This window comes from Augochlora pura, chromosome 4 (assembly GCF_028453695.1).
Source record: "Augochlora pura isolate Apur16 chromosome 4, APUR_v2.2.1, whole genome shotgun sequence".
NCBI classification, from domain to species: Eukaryota; Metazoa; Arthropoda; class Insecta; order Hymenoptera; family Halictidae; genus Augochlora; species Augochlora pura.
In genome coordinates, this window is record NC_135775.1 from 6,630,458 (window position 1) to 6,648,614 (window position 18,157).

The window sequence follows — 18,157 nt, forward strand, 5'->3', positions numbered from 1 at the left end:
ATCAATGCCAGGCTTATTCCACCTTCGACAGGCTCGCTTTAGTTTCACTCAATGTTATCGACAGATCGATATAATTTCTGAGAAACGCGATGCTGAGGGTGGAAATCAATGTTACGTCCGTTTTCTTATCCTAAACTATCTAATTGACTTAAAAATATTCTTGAAATTTCGGCTTGTAATTCAAGGCCAAACTTCTCTCTCTAATCGTTGACGAACAGACTACAACAGATCTTTATATAAAACACAACTTTCCTCTCCCATTTGCAACAAAGTGGATTTGTTGTACCAATTAACCGCGCAGCTGTGAATTTACGAAAACGCGAAACGTTTAGAACGAAACTAACAACACCGTTACTGTTCCATAACATTATCAGCTTTTGTTTTCCAACATAATGGGCTCCACGCGAGAGGAAAATTCGTGCAAACAGCTGTTGCATTCTCTATTATCTCGTTCATTCGAGGATACCTTCCGAGAGAATCAACAAATGCAGTGCAAAATGTAACACGCTGCACGCGAATTTTTTAAGTCATAGCCGTTATGTTACGAGCATGAATTTTGCTGCAATTAGTTTAGTTCCATTATCGCGCTGCTCGCGGCCGAGTACTATTGTCCTCAATTTTTCTAATTGGCGGACTTTGTTTTTGTATAAGCTAGTGGCTGCGTGGTCGCGAAAAGAAATTTTTCGAAGCCGTCGTTTCCCGTGACATATCTAGGATAGAGGCGGGGTCAGAGGATACCCGGACGCATGCTTACGAATATAAAAGCGTGCTCCGACGGGTAATAGATATCCGCGCGCATCTATTCGTGTCGAAATTTTCACACTTGTTCACTTGCCTGTCTGCCTCGATATTCGAATCGCATCTGTTTTGTCCTTCCATTTTGCTAGGACCCGCGAGCGAACTGGAAATTCCGTGTTATCATGTAACACACGCCGTGCACGGGGTAGAACAATGGAAACATATCGTAATAATAACATTTTAGCCGCTGGAATGTATAATTTGTTTTACGTAATAGTGTTTGCTTTTGTAATTATGTGCAGACAGTACACAGTAGATAATTTCGTTGATTATTCTGATGCGGACGCAGTTTTCGATTAAAGTGCCATAACGTGGCGTCAAAAAATCATACTTCGAGTTTTTCAAAAATATTTTCGAAGAAGATGAACACAACAGAATTAAAACAGAGACTTTTTGCCTTAAAATAAGCCTAGGTAGATTGTTCTACGATTTTTTTTCAAGACTTTACATCGATTTTTTCGTCGAAGGAACGATTCTCTAATTTTTCACACAAGCGTCCATTTAATTTTTATTAAATAGATATGACATAAATATTTCATTTTTGCACTTACTAATCACACACAATCGTAGAATTACGAAGATTCTTAAGGCACTAAATTTTAAGTTGTCAGATGAAATCGTCGAAAGTTACGATCGCACTAACCGATACCGATCAAAGAATCGCCGGCTCGCCCTAAACCTTTTATTGCAGCGGCCATAACGGCGAGACGAGGCGCGAGAAAAACAAGTTGGACAGCGTTGGTGGCAAAAATCGTTGGAAACTCGAAATTTATGGTGAGCCATTTCTCTCCGAGAAGATAAAAGCATGTCCTTTTCTTTCCATAGGTGGGTCCCTCGCTCCGGTTAGCTTTTGTTCGTCTGTAGAGACATTCGACGGCAACGAGTGGACGTCGTAACTTTTCTCGAAATGTTAACTAAAATATGTAATTTTCAAAATTACTTTTAGGACGTGTATGTGTAATATTACTATAGTATCAAGTATAGAATAGTCTTCTATTCGCATTTGATTATTCAATTGTTGCCAGGCTACAGAAGTCTGTACTCTCATACAAATTACACCAGAATAAAAAATTGTTTGCAAAAGTCGAATATTTCTTTCCATCAATTGCCCAATGAAGATGATATTTATTACTTATTTATGCAAATACTAAAATTATTTCGACTTTAAACACAGTTCTATCTATAAAATGACATTGTAATTGATTTTGGTCTTCGCCGGTACATCGTTAATAATTACATTGTTCATAAATGATAATGTTCTTCATTACTATTTCGGTCAACAAAATTCAAGAAAATATACGTTTCTCCGTAATTAATTACAAAATTAGTGAGAAATGAAAATTCTCATATTAAATTTGAAATTACAATTATATAATTGAAGTCGAACGTCAGAGATGATTGGCATTCATGAAAAATAAGTTCAAAAAATGCTTCGTGTCGATTTTGATAAAAATCGTCCGATGTTATAAATTGCGGTGAATTTTTTCTGAAAACGTACCGACCACTGCACGTCGTCGCCAATTTGCAATCCCTCCCCCTAATCTCTGATCTGCTTCCGCTTCGACGTTGCTTCGACACGGTTAGTATCTCTGAGCTCGTAGATGAAGACGACCGCGCTGACCGCCAAACCGAAGTGAAAGATCGCGAACGGGATGAGCAGGTGCCTGACCGTGATCTTCCTGTGCACGATCGATTCGTCCTTGCGATCGTGCTGGCTCGCCAAACGGGACACGATATGGTCCCGGTACCATTTCCCGTAGAAGCCGGCGTTGTTTAGCCTACTCAGTATGCTGTTTACACGGTCGCGGAACGGCGATCCTGGAACAGTGTTTGCGATCCTGTAGCCGGCCAACTGTCGCCAACGGCAAGCGACTGATGGCCAATGCTGACACCTGCTCGCTTCCTGACACCACGCAGCCCGGATGTTTGACTTTGTTCGCCGTTCCAGACTTTCTGGTCGAAGCACTTTGCTACTTTACATGTAAGTCCAACGTTCGCACATGCTTTCGTGCCGAGCTGTCTTTGCTTGTTTGTGAACTGCGCGGACCTTCGTGCCAGGTCAATAAGTATTCTCTCGAGTGTTTAGGACAAATAATTATTGTTAAAACTTTATACTCGGACGGATTGCGCGTCAAACGGGCTAGTTTCGGCTATCGTGTGAGTTTACGTGCTCTACAGTTTCTCATACATTGAGAAAGAATATTTAATCGGCGAATTTGCAACGCACGAATGAAAGATTTATCTTCAGATCGTTGCTATATTTACTGTACTTTACTGATAAAAACTTAAAATGTTGATAAAATTTGATGAATGGTTAATATGTCTTTCGAATATTATGTCAGTTGAAAGTGATAAGCTTCCCGGCTCTGAGCGTTGGCGGAGAAAGAATATTAATATGCTTTTAGGGCATAAAGTGTTAGGACGAATCGTCACAATATTAATAAGTCGGAAAGTTGGACAACAGTTTTGCGTTTTAGTCACTCAATTTCGAGATAAAATCTGCTTGCGTCTATCTGCAGATTTATTAACATTCAACCGAGTTATAATTATATAAATGCATGTATCAATAATAATTATATAATCCGGCCAAGGGTTAAGAGGTCGCATCTAAATACAAGTCTGGCCTTTAGAAATTTTTTCTACAGAAATTAATGGACTTCTGTTTAAAACGAAAATCTTGTCTAAAATTACATGTCTCGCTTAATCCGTAATAAGTTTTTAGCAGCGAGACTTTAAAAAGTGCATGATCACTAAGATCTTCCTCAAAAGCTGAGCGAGGACTTACCTTCCTGTATGATGTTGGCGAGAATATAGTCTTTGGGACACTCTTTGACGATATGCAGCTTTCGTCTTTGATGTTTATCGTACTTAAACGGCAGCAACGTCAATTGGTACAGGTACGCGGCGTCTCTGCTGTGGAATAATCTCCGTTTGATCTCTGACTCGTTCGCGTACATCATTCTGTCGTGGAGGCGTTTCAGCGTCGGCGACGTAGAGTCCGTCAGGGCGTCGTCTATGATGTCCCTCGAAGTCGTCAGGATTGCCAATCCTCGAAAGTAAAAGGGCCGGTCTTAGAAACATATCGTAATTTGAAATTCTCAGAGATTTAGTATCCAGTCTCGTAAAGCGAAACGGCGCAGTCACATCTTATAATATTTATATCGTGTACCAGAAACGAGCTCCAATTGGGGTCATTTAAAAGGAAAGGATGCTGTAAAGAACTTTCGTTTCTCCAAAATATTTGTACAAGAATATTTATCGTTTACGATATGATAGAGAATTGGACACCATTTGAATTACTGTTTTGGATAAATATTATTATTTATTATAATTTTATATTTATTATACTTAAAATAGTTCACTTTACAGGCCTGTTATATAAAGTATCAACCTTTTTTTATTACATTATAATCTTGAACTATTAAGCTGACGAACTTTAATGATCTAATAAAAATAAAAGCATCCAATAAAAATCATTTTGGTTAAAGAATATATATTTTTGCAGGTAAAAGTTGAAGAGATTAAGACTTTGAGATATAGTACCCTAATGTCCCTTTTGCGGTCCATTTTTCGAAAATGCGAGCACTTAGTTTGACACAGTCGTTTTGTGAATGGAACAGCCGTTAGGAAACTGTGAAAATCTGATAAAGAATTGTCGTAGCAATTCGCGACGTTTTGCCATACGTGCACGATAGTCGTAGACTCTCAGCATGCGTCTTCGAGCAATGGACGCAATCGGAAGCGGGTAGTTACCGCTCTGTTCGAGTTGCTCCAAAGTGTCGATGTCATCGTAATAGTGCAGTCTGCTGAAGCTGGCCGCCAGCTGCGACGCGAACACTCCATTGAGAATAAGGCTGAGCCACAAACTGCACATCACGAATAATCGCTCTGGGAACCGGGGCTTCGTGTTCACGAAAGCCTGCGTCGGGTGCAGCATGATCTCCGTGAAGTATTTCACGAGGATCATTAGCCTCGGGAAAATTGCCCTCCCGTGTCGGCTCGGATACGGGGTCTTGGAAAATCTGTTAACAAAATTGGACTGCAGGCGAAAACACTTCGTGGAACTTAGAGGCTGAATCGCCGTTTCGTTTTCTGCGCAGCGGCCGCGTGACAATTTCGATTAGAATCATTTCAAGTGTTGCTCGTACTTGGCTTTCAGAGTTCATAATATCAATTACATCGACCGTTTCGTAGAAATTGCATACTACTTTTTATTTATTCGTGTTTGAAAATTTTTGGAAACAAGGTGGCCTAGTTGCCATTTCGATTTCCCAGTATGCAGCGTTCGCGTGAGAATTTCAATTAGGTTTCCTTAAAGCTCAACGTAGTTTTCGATGTAAATGAGACAATTAAAATTAAATTAAAAGCAGATTCTATTTCCATATGTTTTTAAATCAATTCAATGGCTATAACATCCGGAAAATATTTTATTTCCTTCCCACGAACACGTTTTGCTGTTATACGAACCTAAAGGTCCGGGAAAACGTGTCTAATTAATGAAGTGCTGCAGTTTATACAACTTAGTCACCAAGGGACAAGTTATATTCACAGTTATTAGCTTCTGAAATGCAACAGGTTGGCATAAATGAAAAAAATTATGTACAGAGGTCGCGCAGATGCAAATCAATTAACACCAGCCGAATGCTCGAAACGGCAGGGGAATGCAGATCGCTTCAAGAGATTCTGCCCAAGGGCCATAAACCGATGGGCAAACGAAATACCAGAAATAATTTCGACGAGCTGAGGGCAAACAGTTCGCAGGGGCCACGGTTAAAAGATCAATCCGTGTATTTGAACGGCTGCACACCCATCGTACCGTCCAGCGTGGTGTTTCCCAGCGATTTCATTGGCGGTTTCGCTTTGATCTGCGAGGTAGCCCGGCCCGCCACAATATTCGCGTGATCCGCGTTCTGTTGCGCAGCACCGGTTATCCCGGGGCGAATCGTCGGCCCTGTTCGCAGTTGGCGCGCCCTTTATAGACGTGTAGATGATAGCTATAACGAAGTGGCTCGTCAGGATCAACAGCCAGCAGCCGCTGGTGAAGGTCTTCAGGATCTCCAAGTACTCTGGAACTGGAAGAGCCTTGGGCACTATAACGCATAGCTTGTCGCTGTTGATGGCGGCGGTGAATTCGATCCGCTTGGTCATGTAGTCCTTCACGAAGAACTGGTTGAAAGACACGTCGCAGTTGCCGGAGACCAGTTGGCCGAGGGTACCGAAAAAGACGTTGTTTTCTTTCCAGCCGTGCTTGTCCTTTTCTTGGATTAGTATCGGCGTGACGTTCATTTTCTTAGTGATCTCGTCCAAGTACCTGCGAAATTGTTAGACGTTCGAGATCGTATAAAGAATACATACAGGTACCATGTTCGGGTTTCTTTTCGGACCTAGAGCTTAAAGGCAGCCTTGACTGTTTGACACTAGATGCCTAGGTCATAGTAATAATAATAGTAATAATGATAATAATGATAATGATAATAATGATAATAATGCACGCGAATATTCAACCGCGATACAGCAAAGATTATCGCAGTCGAAACTTGCCTGTAGTCCAAGCCGCCGTATTGGTCTCCTTGCTTAGTCATTGTGATAGAATCGAAGATGGAGATCCGCAGGGGATGCTTTCCGAAGCTGCGTTTCTCTTCGAAAAGGTCTGAAACGTCGGTCAAGTTTATGTAATCGATCTTGAGGTAGTACTCGTCCCGAGGTACACTTTCGAAGGGATCGAATCGAATCGTTCTCAATGAATCACTAGCGAGCAAGATTATCTTGTTGATCCTGCGGTATCTCCAGAGCTTCTGAAACAACCACCTGCAGAACCGTTCGAGCTTGCAGAAATTTATTGACCCGAGGCTCTGCAAGATATAGAAGCTCCCCGGATGCCAAAACGAAGATAAATGGGGCGAGTCCAAGATGTTTTTCAGGCGATCGAGCCGCGAAAATTGTAGCAAGACGCACTCTCCAGGCTCTACCACTCGATAATCCTCTCCTTGGTGCTGCCAGCTCAGCGACATCGCGTGATCCAGAGTGATCAGTCTACTCGGGACCTTGATGTAGTCCAAAATGGCTCGAGGGTCACCGGAAACGTCCTCGTTCACGTAATCGTCGAACACGACTGTTAGTAGAGCCGTTCTCGCGGTGTTTGCCCACTTCTCTAGGATGGGGTAGACCACGGAATAGTTGTCCGACCGTGTACAGGTATTTGGAAATTCGCACACGACGAGGTGGAACATGGCGGACATGTGCAGGATCGTCCGGAATGCGGCGGACATCTTGTAAGCGACGGTGGTCGTTCTGCGTGCTGAAAGTGAGCAAATAGTCCCTGTGAAACTCGTGCGCCGATAATAATGCGTATTGCGTGTTAACATTGATTGCTATTATTATTAATCGACAATTATAATATTTAATTTATAATATAATACGCATTACACTAATGTATTGTACGATTAAATTCTCCGCGTTAGTAGATCATTTTTTAATCTATTTTATAAATTTGCAGATGCCTCAAATGCATGAAGGTGTGAACCTAGACTGTGAAGTCTAGGTAACATGGTGCATGCCACGGAAATTTTCTCACTGGCTAGAATACGCAGGTCCCAGAAATTTCTTATTCGCCTTGAATTCGAGGGAACAAACTTCAGGACCGTTTCACCGGCATTTCTTTTCTTCTAGAACCCAAGTATGCGCGGCGCGTCGGGAACGAAACGGGGAACCATTTCAGGGCAGGAAACGCGAAGAAAATTTGTCCTTCTGCTATCTTGAAGACACTTCTTGAACGGAGACATAGTTAAAGTCGATAACCGAGGGCGTTTGCTTTAAACATGATCTGGCTATGCGTTGAACATAAATATTGTAATAATACACCTTGAGAGCGTTTGCATGCGCACGTCAGTATATCATCTTTTGCGCCTCGATCTCCGAACATCGTGCGGATGCGCGATCGGCAGGGAAGCAATATCGCGGATATTGAAACTCGATATTCTTCAAAGAGCCTTAACGAACCAGTGTTACAACTTCCTGCATCGCGAGACTCGATTTCGTCGGAGAAAATGTTTACACGTCGGGCGCAACTCCCAGTACGTCACCTATGATGCTACTTCAGTTGCCGTGGGAGACCTAACGATAACCTGATTATCGTCTTTTGATCGCATCCGATGCGACGCGACTGTAATATTCCATGTCCTATGTTCGTCTCGCATTATTTCTCCTCAGTATTTTCGCGCGATACTTTAACACGACTGCTGGTAGCTAGTTATGCTTATTGTTAAAAAGTTCCCTTGTGAATCACAGAAACAACGTAATACTAATACCGGGTTACTGCGGCGCGCGAAAAATTAACATGCATGGAGCAAACTCGACCTTGCTGGGATTTTTAAAATGCAGAAGAATAATATTCTCTACGATAAATTGATGCATCTAACTGATGTATCTCGAACAAATAATTTCTGTTGTTCACAAAAATCGATTTTTCGTTTCAAGCTTTCGGTCATTGCAAACAACAAGGAAACTTGCTTTCAATGAGGCAAGAATCCAGAAACATCCATCATTTCCGCTACAGTTTCTAATAAGTTCGGTGAAAGACTGCGAAAATGAGTTCGAAGATAAGCTAGCGGCAAATAACGGAGTCGCGGCAAGCAGCTGTTGAAAAATGATGTTCGCTGAAACGTACGGATTTAGATGTCGAGAAGAAAAGGAAAATTTATGAAAACATAAAAGAATAAGAATAAGTGTGTGCAGCTTGAAATACCTGAATTTGAGATCAGGAAAGTGAAGCATATTTAAAGACGGAACAAACTAAATTAAGAAATAACAATCAGTGTGTGGCTGAAATTATATTCATCGTCTTAAATTTATGACTGCTACCATGGTTCATGTAATTACACAATTGTTCTATTATTCGATTATCATTGTCATTAGTTCGAATAATCGAATTCTTACTGCATTAGAAAACCATCGGCACGTAGAATGTTAAGAAATCTATATAAACAAATAAATTTGTTAGATTCAGCGGTGCAGAGGGTAGTGAAAAGCGGCGGATCCAGTGTCCTAGGTTAATTAAATTCTTTTCGCGTAAAAGGAATCCGATCTTCCTCTCTGCGCTAAGGAGGCGTTCGAGCATTCCTAATCCGAAGGTGTCAAGCCGCGTTCCGAAAATCGCATTCCGGCTGCGGCGGTTTTCCGTCTCCAATAACCATTCGGCTAAAAACCATGAGAGAAGCCATGAAGCTCGGGAACAATGAGAGGGGGGGGGGGGGGGATCTGAAGAGCCGGTCTCGCCGGTAAACGTTTTCCTCTCACGATCCGCATACAAAACAGCTTCTCGACGACAGGGATGAGAATGCGTCGGTGGTTCTTAATAATTATCTGCGTCGGGTGGAAATTTAATCAAGGCTTTAAATATTTAACGAATCGTCGCGCGTTCTCACCTGCTCGCTCGCTCGCGTCTCTGCGAAATCTGGTATTACACATACATCGCGAGTGACATGCAAATAAATTTAATAATGAAAATGTGCGATGGCGTGAGAGTAGGTTAATGTAAATATTGTGGTATGCTAGAGGATTTGATGTGATCAGCGTGAGAGAATCGAGAAAAGGAGTGAGAGCACTGAGAGAGTGGACAGAACGAACTAAAATGTGAGAGTATTGAGAAGTTATTGAGGGTATTGAAAGAGCATTGGCAGTATTGAGAGAGTATTAGCAATATTGAGAGAATATTAACAGTAGTGACAAAATATTGACAGTACTGAGAGAGTATAGATAGTATTTAGAGAGTATTAATAGTATTTAGAGAGTATTAAAGAGTATTAAGAGAAATTACTGAGAGCGTCTAGTAATTAATATACATATATCTCATTATCACAAGTCGAATACTTAATTATAAATAAATTCTTTACCGTATTGTAATGGATATACGGGAATAACAGTTTTCCAGTGATTCTCAATGGTTAATCGTCGTTTCGTTCATTTCGAGGGATCGATGTTAGCTTCCGGTTTAGCCCGATGAAATATCGTCGAACTTCGTTAGGGACGGATCCAATCGTTCTCGTGAATCCTGTCGCGTTGGTGAATTATGTGCAGGTACATATTGGCTTCCTGCGGGCCATCAATTGGCCGCCATCTTGGGTGGACACGCTTTCATCACATATATTTTGATATCGTAGTCGTTTGTCAAGTCTGTGGTCCCTTTATGGAGCTTTTCGAGTTAGATGGATACAAAGAATGGAAGGATAGCCGTGGCATGCGAATATTTACAAGTTACATCGAGCTCCTAATTGTGCACAGATGCTTGTCGAACAAATGTAGCTACGATCCCGTTGCTTTAACTGTGTCCGCACTCTTAACTTATGTTTTAGTATCTTAGTTCCCCGAGTTTGTCACCTTTTTCACAGCGCGACCCGTTTGTTCAATGAAAGGGGAAAGTTCTCTCCATTATTGACATTTGAATGGAGCGCAGTTATTTGGAGTGGGGAGAGGGCGGGGCTAGAAGTTAAAGAGGTAAAGAGTCACATTGGAAATTTCCTGTCAATGAAATGTATTCAATTTCAGACTTTGGACAATTTCACACAATGAAGTAACAGATCTTGTGGCAGTAGCGCATAATAGTTGAAGCCTTGATGTTATGTATCAACGAATTATTTTTCCTTCAACTTAATTTAATTAAATAAATTTTTCTTAATAGACTTTTCGTAACATAATACTGAGATTCTGATGAAAATGTCGTAACCACCTCCGCCTCCCCCTAACTCCACCATGACTGTAAACTTGTGTTTTAATGTTCTACTTTCTCAAGTTCGCTGTTTGTTTTTGTTGTTCTTCTCATTTACTTAATAAAACAAAAGAATAGTTTAGGTAAAGTTTATCATTGGACGTTCTAGGTACCTCGAACAAATACGGCGACCATCTTCTCGCACGAGTTTTCCTCCACTCGGAGCTTACACGTCAATTTCTTATCTATTTCTTTTTTATCTTACCTCGCGCTGTTTATCTTCGAAGTTATGTCAGCTTGATCCACGGAAGTGAAAAGTTCTTTATTCAATCGAGGTTTTAATTGTGCACGGTTCCTTTATAAACCTCTTCGCGGTATACGGAAAGTCTTTATTCCGCCAGCTTTTAATCCAAATGAGTCGTTCGCCGTCCTTTAAAGAAACATGGCAACTTAATAGCTTGCTCTTAATTCTCAATTTTTAGCGGAAATCTCTGGCGCAACGCGGGTTAAAATCGAGGAACTCTAGGCGAGCTCGGATTTAACAGGACCATTGAAAATCCGTACGCATCTCCCGTTTTTCGTATCGAGCGAGTTTCCTGAAAATATTATACTCTCGCCCGGAGCTGTATCTAAATATAGCGAGACGGTATTTTTTTTCCATCAAGGTTCATTCCTGCGAGTTTAAATCGCGCGAGGACTGCTCTTCGCGATCGATCCCTCGGCGAACATAGCAAACACGGTCATTCGATGAAATTATGATATTAATCCGTATAACACCCGTACCGGCGATAAAACGCTTGTTCGCACGGCACGCCATTATTGTTATCAATATCTGCGGATAAATTATTCGAAGAGCGAAAGCGGTATGCTAGGCAAACTAACGAGCGAATATCGCGGGGGGTCCATGGTCGAAAATCATTAATCTCTTGCGCTGCGATTTATTTTGCAGCTACATTAAAACTTGTTCGTTGATACATTCCTGATGCGTTTATATTTAATGTTTTTTCTTTGATGTATAGATATCGACGCGATAGTAGATTTAAAAGGCTTTCATAATGCTACCAATTCTTTGACTAAATCGGTCAGAATTGAATGATTATAATTACATGGCAGATGCAATTAGCGATATGTAGTAGCTTATACAGCAGGACTTCGATTATTCGAATTAAAAATCGATAGTTAATTTCCTTTTATTTCCGAGAAATTATTAATACAACTGTATAAAACGATAGTTTATCAAGATTCTGTAATAGTTTCGCTTCTTAACTGTACATAGTTAATATTGGGAAAGATTAACCCTTTTGACCGATATACCACGGAGAAGGATACTTTCCAGACGGATCTTCTATTTAATAGATTATGTTACAAATTATCATAACAAATCAGATACGATACTATAGGTCAAAGGCTTCATGGAAAATTCCTAGGTTAAAAATCCACGTTCCGATTTTAAATGCTGCCGAGCTCCGATCTTCCGGAGATATGATACAGAGAGACGCGGTCGCTGCGAGACGATGCACCCGGAAGACGTGTGTAGAGGCATGTACAAGGAGTCTGCACATGGCTAGGTACGTACATATAGCGTATAAGTGCGTCACTGTAAATCCTGATCCTGACAAAGCTACGGCTGGTATAGCTCGACAGCGCGTTCAGTGTCGGCAGACAATAATTTACCTCGGTTGCGCAAACGGGAAAAAGGATATCGTGTCCGTGCCCGAACTGTATCACGCGTGCAACTATCCCTGCTGCGTCGTTAAGCATTCCGTTAATTGCGTTATTAATCGAGGAGGCACGGCTTACTTGGGGATGGGGGTAACGGGAAATACTGTAACGCGCACGTTCTTCGCCGTTCGTGATGATAATTGGTACGCGAGAAATTTCATACGAGCCCGCAGCTTAAGTATTCAATTTCCCGTGAAATGATCGGGCTGTTGTGCTCATTGACCTAATAACGTCCAACCCGTTGGTACGGTTAATTGCTCACGCCCACGTCTTCTTGTAACGATGATCAGTGCTCGCTACCGCGGAACATTCTTTCCGCGAACTGATCATTAGAGTGGCGAGTAAAGTCATTTTCGTTGACGAAGAATTTTCAATGTGCTTTGAAGATAGGAGCAGTACAATATTATTCAAATTTTGTAACGTGTTTAATGAGGAACAAAATGTAATGGCCGAATCTTGAAGCTTGTTTAAAAACGGAACGATTAGGAATAATATTAGAGGTATAGCAATTTTTTAATCCTAGGAAGTTACACTAAAGATTAAGGAAATGTAATAACCGAACCTTGAAACTCGCTCGGAAAGTCAGGTAATTGAATTGAAACGACAGAACTAACGAAGGCATCGATGATTCAACTAGGCCTTGATAGTGACAAAGTAATGTAACCATTTTGAGAATGATGTAATAATTATTATAGAATTATGTAATACATGTAATACAAAGTAACCTGATATCAACTAACAGCTATAATGAAACGTTGGAAAAAGTTTTGTAATCTCAATATCTCAAGTATAATCGATACAATGAAATCGAGACTGTTAAATTGAAGATAAAGAGGCGAAAGTAGCCGGGAAATAGAATTTAAGCGTGGGATCTTCTTGTTGAGAGAACAGTTTATCGATCCCGTGGGATTTTCACCAGGCAAACAAGGGATAAACGAAGCCATTCTGGAAAACATATCGCTCCTCGAATGGCCCGATTGGAAAATAAATGGTGATTCATCAGGTCGATGCAAACGAGGCACAACGAGAAAGGAATTAATTTGCTTGGCCCAATAAGTTCTCTCGCCTACACGAAGGCCTTCGACACGAGCCGAAGGTCGTAAATCAGCTCCCCGCAAAGAATCGAGTCAACAGCGGCCTTTCCGAATCGCATAAAACGTCCTCCGGAGGTTCGCTAACCAGTTGCCGAAACTTCATCGAATCTTATACAATCCAGTCTCATTCAAAAATTATCGATTCCTAACTAAATTAGAAAGTTTCAAACGACCGCGGAGAACAGTCTGCTTCCTACGAATGATTCGCACGATTCATTGATCCCTGCAATCAATTTGTTTTCATATAGTAAATCTTACCCTTTCGGGTTCTGCTTCATCAAGCAAATTGAATCGAGTTCAGGATCGAGGGAGTAATTAATATCGCGCACCTTCACGTACCAGATTCCCCTCCATTAATCCTTTTAGTCCTTTTTCCAGCCTCTTGTGCTTCTCAGATAGCAATTACATTTAAGACCCTCTATGCGTTACTTAATAAATTAATTTCCATATATCGAGAAATAGTACTATTATTTAGGAAATAATGCCAGTGATTAAACGAACTTATGATGAATTTTAACGGTAATGCGTCGAACGATGAAAGTTTTATGAATGTTTATGCATTTCCAAAATTGTTTCACCGAAACAAATGAAAAATTTGGCGAATTCACTTCTCTGTAGAGATAATAAAATAATATTAACCCCTTTCGCCCCAATTCCCGTTTGAAATTAATTGAATTGTATCGGTTTTTTCGGGTGTCGGTTTATTATCAAAAGCGTCGAAATAAACGTATTTGCAGTAGAAATTTACTCGGACCGGAGGCAACCGGGCTATCGAATTTCGTAGGGCTTCGACAAAATATGCCGGCATCCTTTTTCGTCAGGAACGCCGCGCCGGCTGGGAAACTTCCGTTGTCCCAAAAGAAGTGTTAGAAAAGTTTCCTTTGACTTTTCTTATTTACTCTCGTACTCTCGCGACTAATTAAAAGAAGGCGGCGACCAAAAGAGGACGCCTCCTTTCGCTGTATAATTTAGCCATCGAACGACGTGACATCTCTCTCAAAGAATTTATTAGCGCTTCGAGATCATCGCTTCCCATCCCTGACGAACTAATTAAAATTCTAGCCCGCGTGACTGAATTCATTTCGAAATTCGAAACTCCGGTAGAGTATAAAAAACAATTAATAGCGCACGATTGCATTTCGAGAAGACTTCAAATTTTTGTAATTAGTTTCGTTGCGAGATATTTAATGAATAATGGGATGATGCACGGAGACGCTGGAAAGTATTCGAACAACTGAACCTCCAATTTTCGAGATCGCTATAATTTTTATACATTAACGGAAGGATCAGGTTCAAGATTGAAGAGTTCAATTCGTCAGAGAATCGGTTGTTAAGGAAACGTAAAGAATATGAAGGAGATATCCCAAGATCGAACGTTTTCGTAGAATTGAATATTCTATAAAGAATTTCCATGTCTGAGAAAGAGGGAAAAAGAAATATAATTGAATTCGTAACAGTAGTTGATTTGACGGAGCCGCAATTCCCACTTCGGATAATTGAACCATTTGGATGGATTCTGAAATCCAGGATATACGGATATTCATTCCTTCTCGCGGATCGAGCTGGTCCCGCGGTTGTGGAACGAGTAATTTTTTCTATTCCGAATGCCTTAGGCACCGACATTGATAGAATGGTTGCGTAACCAGAAAGCGGAAAGACGTATCGCTGGTGTCAGTTGCAAACACTTCTCGTCCCGCGAGAGACGGGCACTTTTCATTCGGAATGAAAATGATACCCGGCACGGCCGACGATATTGATCAATTTCATCATAGAATCAACCGGGATTTTCGATGATTAATCTTGCCCGTTAGACAATCGATTAAATTAGAGTTTATGTAGGCAATCGAAATGAAAACAGTACAGTGGATTAAACACTATACCTATCGAGCACTAAACGTGATTATATGGATTGATTCGTGCAATGACAAGTCTGAATGTATTTCTCTATTTTGTACGTAATGTTATTAAGATTTAAAATAAGATTTATGTTAGGATATTCTTTTAATCGTTTTCCATTAAAGAGTCTTTATAATTTCAACAAGTTTAAAATAAACTTTGGCTGGCTGTGTAGGCTTGGTGTTAAATTAATTTACTGAGCCTATTGAGTTCATCAAAATAATTAAAAGATTAAGAAATTTACATTAAATTTATCATTTATATATAGTTATAAAACAAATTATTTCCTTAAATTTTTAAATTAATTTTCACACTAATATAGTATAAAGAATATTGAAAATATAATTGCTGTCATACACCTTAACTTTATAGTTTCAATTTGATCAAATAGAATTCTCTAAGTTCATGGAACTACTTTTTGAGGTGGTTAGGCGTAGTAATCAAAGCGTTGCAGAGACAGAGACGACGAAAAGGTAATTTGTATTCAACCAAAAATCTTACGTGTTCGACGTTGACAGTTCGCTGGTTAGTCCCCGAGAGTGCTTGTCACTGAAACAACACCGGAGACCGAACAGATAGAAGGGAATAGAAATGAACGGAAGCGAACAGAGGCGAACAGAAGCGAATGGAAGCGAACAGAAGCGAACGGAGGCGGAAGAAACGGTAATCTGTATCGCTCGAAGCCAGCCGCCGCGAAATTCGTTGAGCCACTGAAATTTGCGTCGATGCTCGAGCCCGGCACTCGAGGAAATCTGATAAGCGAACGTTAAAAAGGGTCGGTATCTACTCGCATCTATATCTCTGTCTGTCCACGTTGCTCTCCGTCTTTTATTCGGGTTTGCCAGCTGTCCGTGCATGTATTTTTAAATAGGATTCGCAGGATATATTTCAGGGCCGCGCGCGATACGGATCAGCGTCACGTCCCCGACAGGTTTCGATAATTTATCATCCCGGCCGCAATTGTTAACGGCCTGTAGGACGAAATTTAGGGCGATCGGCGACAACGAGTTTTCGAATTTTACTGGTTCGCCGTTGCGCGTACAGGGTGTCCCTAAAAGTTTCAACGTCGGTCGTGGTGTGGGAAGCTGTTTCCGGTTATTTCATCCTCGCGAGTTTATTCAACAGCTGCGTCAGGCGCGAACAGGGAAGATAGTTAGCGGGAGCTATCTCAATGTTTTAAAGCGACGTATTTATTTTCCTTGAGAGACTAATAGATTTCCGTCGACGGATAAGTCTTCTCTGCATAGCACACCCCCGTGTGTTTCTCAGGGATGGATAATTAAAGAAGTTCTAGTGCTCCACCTGTTCTTGCTTTAAATTGATTTCTCTAAGACAAATTGTCTGCTGTCTTGCATAAAATATCAACGCTTTCATTTAAACGGAAAAGTTAAGTTATCGAGTGACCTAATTTTAGGAAAAATATGAAAGAAAAATATATTATCTATAAACTGGAGGTTATAGTTTTGCGAATAATTAAAAGAGAAAATCGTTTGATCGATTCCGTGTTAATTTTACAATGGTGATTTAAAAGTTCAATACTTATTTTTGTCACACCCTTTATGTGAACGGTATTGGCGACCGTAAGATCGTATGTTTGTTTAGAAAACATAGGAATTAATGGTGTCAGCAGCTCGACGGTTTCAGTTTGTATTCGCGTCTGGCCATAACTTCCCTATACTACTGCCGGCAGAAGTGAACGAGGCACCTGCACGGGGAAACTTAGTATGAAAGGCAGACTTGGAAGTTTGCTCATCAAATTGTTAACACTTTATTTACAGGAAGCCTATCGATGGGTTCTCAAATGAACGTGAAAGAAACTCGATAATTTTCTTTTAAACTTTTCACCGCTGCAGACGTATATTTACGAAATGTCGTTTACTGCTTTAGACATATATATACATATATACATGTATACATATATACACATATACATACACATATATATACATATATACATATATGTATATATATATACATATACTCGAGTTAATTGAAATTATTCGGAACGAGTGACGGCTTCGCACGTGACGTACGTGCGTGTATGTAGGTTATTGTTCGACGAGATGAATTTGCACGTGTATTTGTACGAGGTGCCAAATAAAATACACGTACCGCTGACGCCCGTAAAAGTGAAACGCGTAGTGAAAAGGTTAATTATCAATTTCGGAAGAAATTCACGCGCGATATTTATCGAAATAATTTGTTGGATAAATGAAATTACTGGCGCGTTTAACGTATTTGTTAAGGAACACTCTTCTGGTGATCATCGATTTTTAAGGCACTATTATTAAAAACTATTGGCAGATAAAGTGTTAATGCAATTTCCTGCATTTTTAATATTATCAGCGACTGATTGAATTTGTATTATTCTTTGCTTCTCGTCTCAAGCAAGTATAAAATGATATACGAGTTTAATATTGTCAAGCCGGTTCGTTTTTGTGGACATTGTCTAATTAATTTAAAGAGCTGAAAATGTAAAAGAAAATACAAGTTTATGCTGAACAAATATATAAATAAATAACGATTACTGCAATGCTCCAACCCTTGTAATTTAGAAGATGTAAGTCTTTCCTCGCACAAAATTTTTTTTAATATCGGAGTAATATTTAAACCTTTGCACTCGACTGGTGACTCTGAGGCACCACTTAAATTATTCCGTCACCTTCTAAAATAATGTTTATAGCAACGAAGTTTAATTTTAGAAAAATTGTTGGACATGAAACTGTTGGTATGAATAACAAGAGTTCATTTGGTATATATAAAATACACTTGGTCGCTTAAAATGGAAATACTGTACAGCAAAAAAATTATTTCAGATTTACAGTTAAAATGGCTTCGAGTGCAAAGGGTTAAATATGTTGTTACAACGTTCTTCGCTTGATACATCGACTTGATTTGATACATTCCGCCTGAAGGAGTCGAGAGGCCTGATAAACCGACGCCG

The 18,157-nt window shown here is 40.3% G+C and overlaps 1 protein-coding gene across 1 annotated transcript; it reads right to left on the bottom strand.

Moving 5' to 3' along the window:
* Positions 1-1,168: 1,168 nt before the first annotated feature.
* LOC144468351 (uncharacterized) lies at positions 1,169-9,766 on the bottom strand. The gene is made up of 7 exons (XM_078177763.1): positions 9,690-9,766; positions 6,340-7,096; positions 5,615-6,109; positions 4,552-4,820; positions 3,584-3,847; positions 2,297-2,616; positions 1,169-1,712 (listed from the first exon to the last, which is right to left on the bottom strand). The coding sequence occupies exons 2-6, from the start codon at positions 7,065-7,067 to the stop codon at positions 2,336-2,338; spliced, it is 2,037 nt and encodes a 678-aa protein (XP_078033889.1). The 5' UTR covers positions 7,068-7,096; positions 9,690-9,766; the 3' UTR covers positions 1,169-1,712; positions 2,297-2,335.
* Between the last annotated feature and the right edge of the window lie 8,391 nt (positions 9,767-18,157).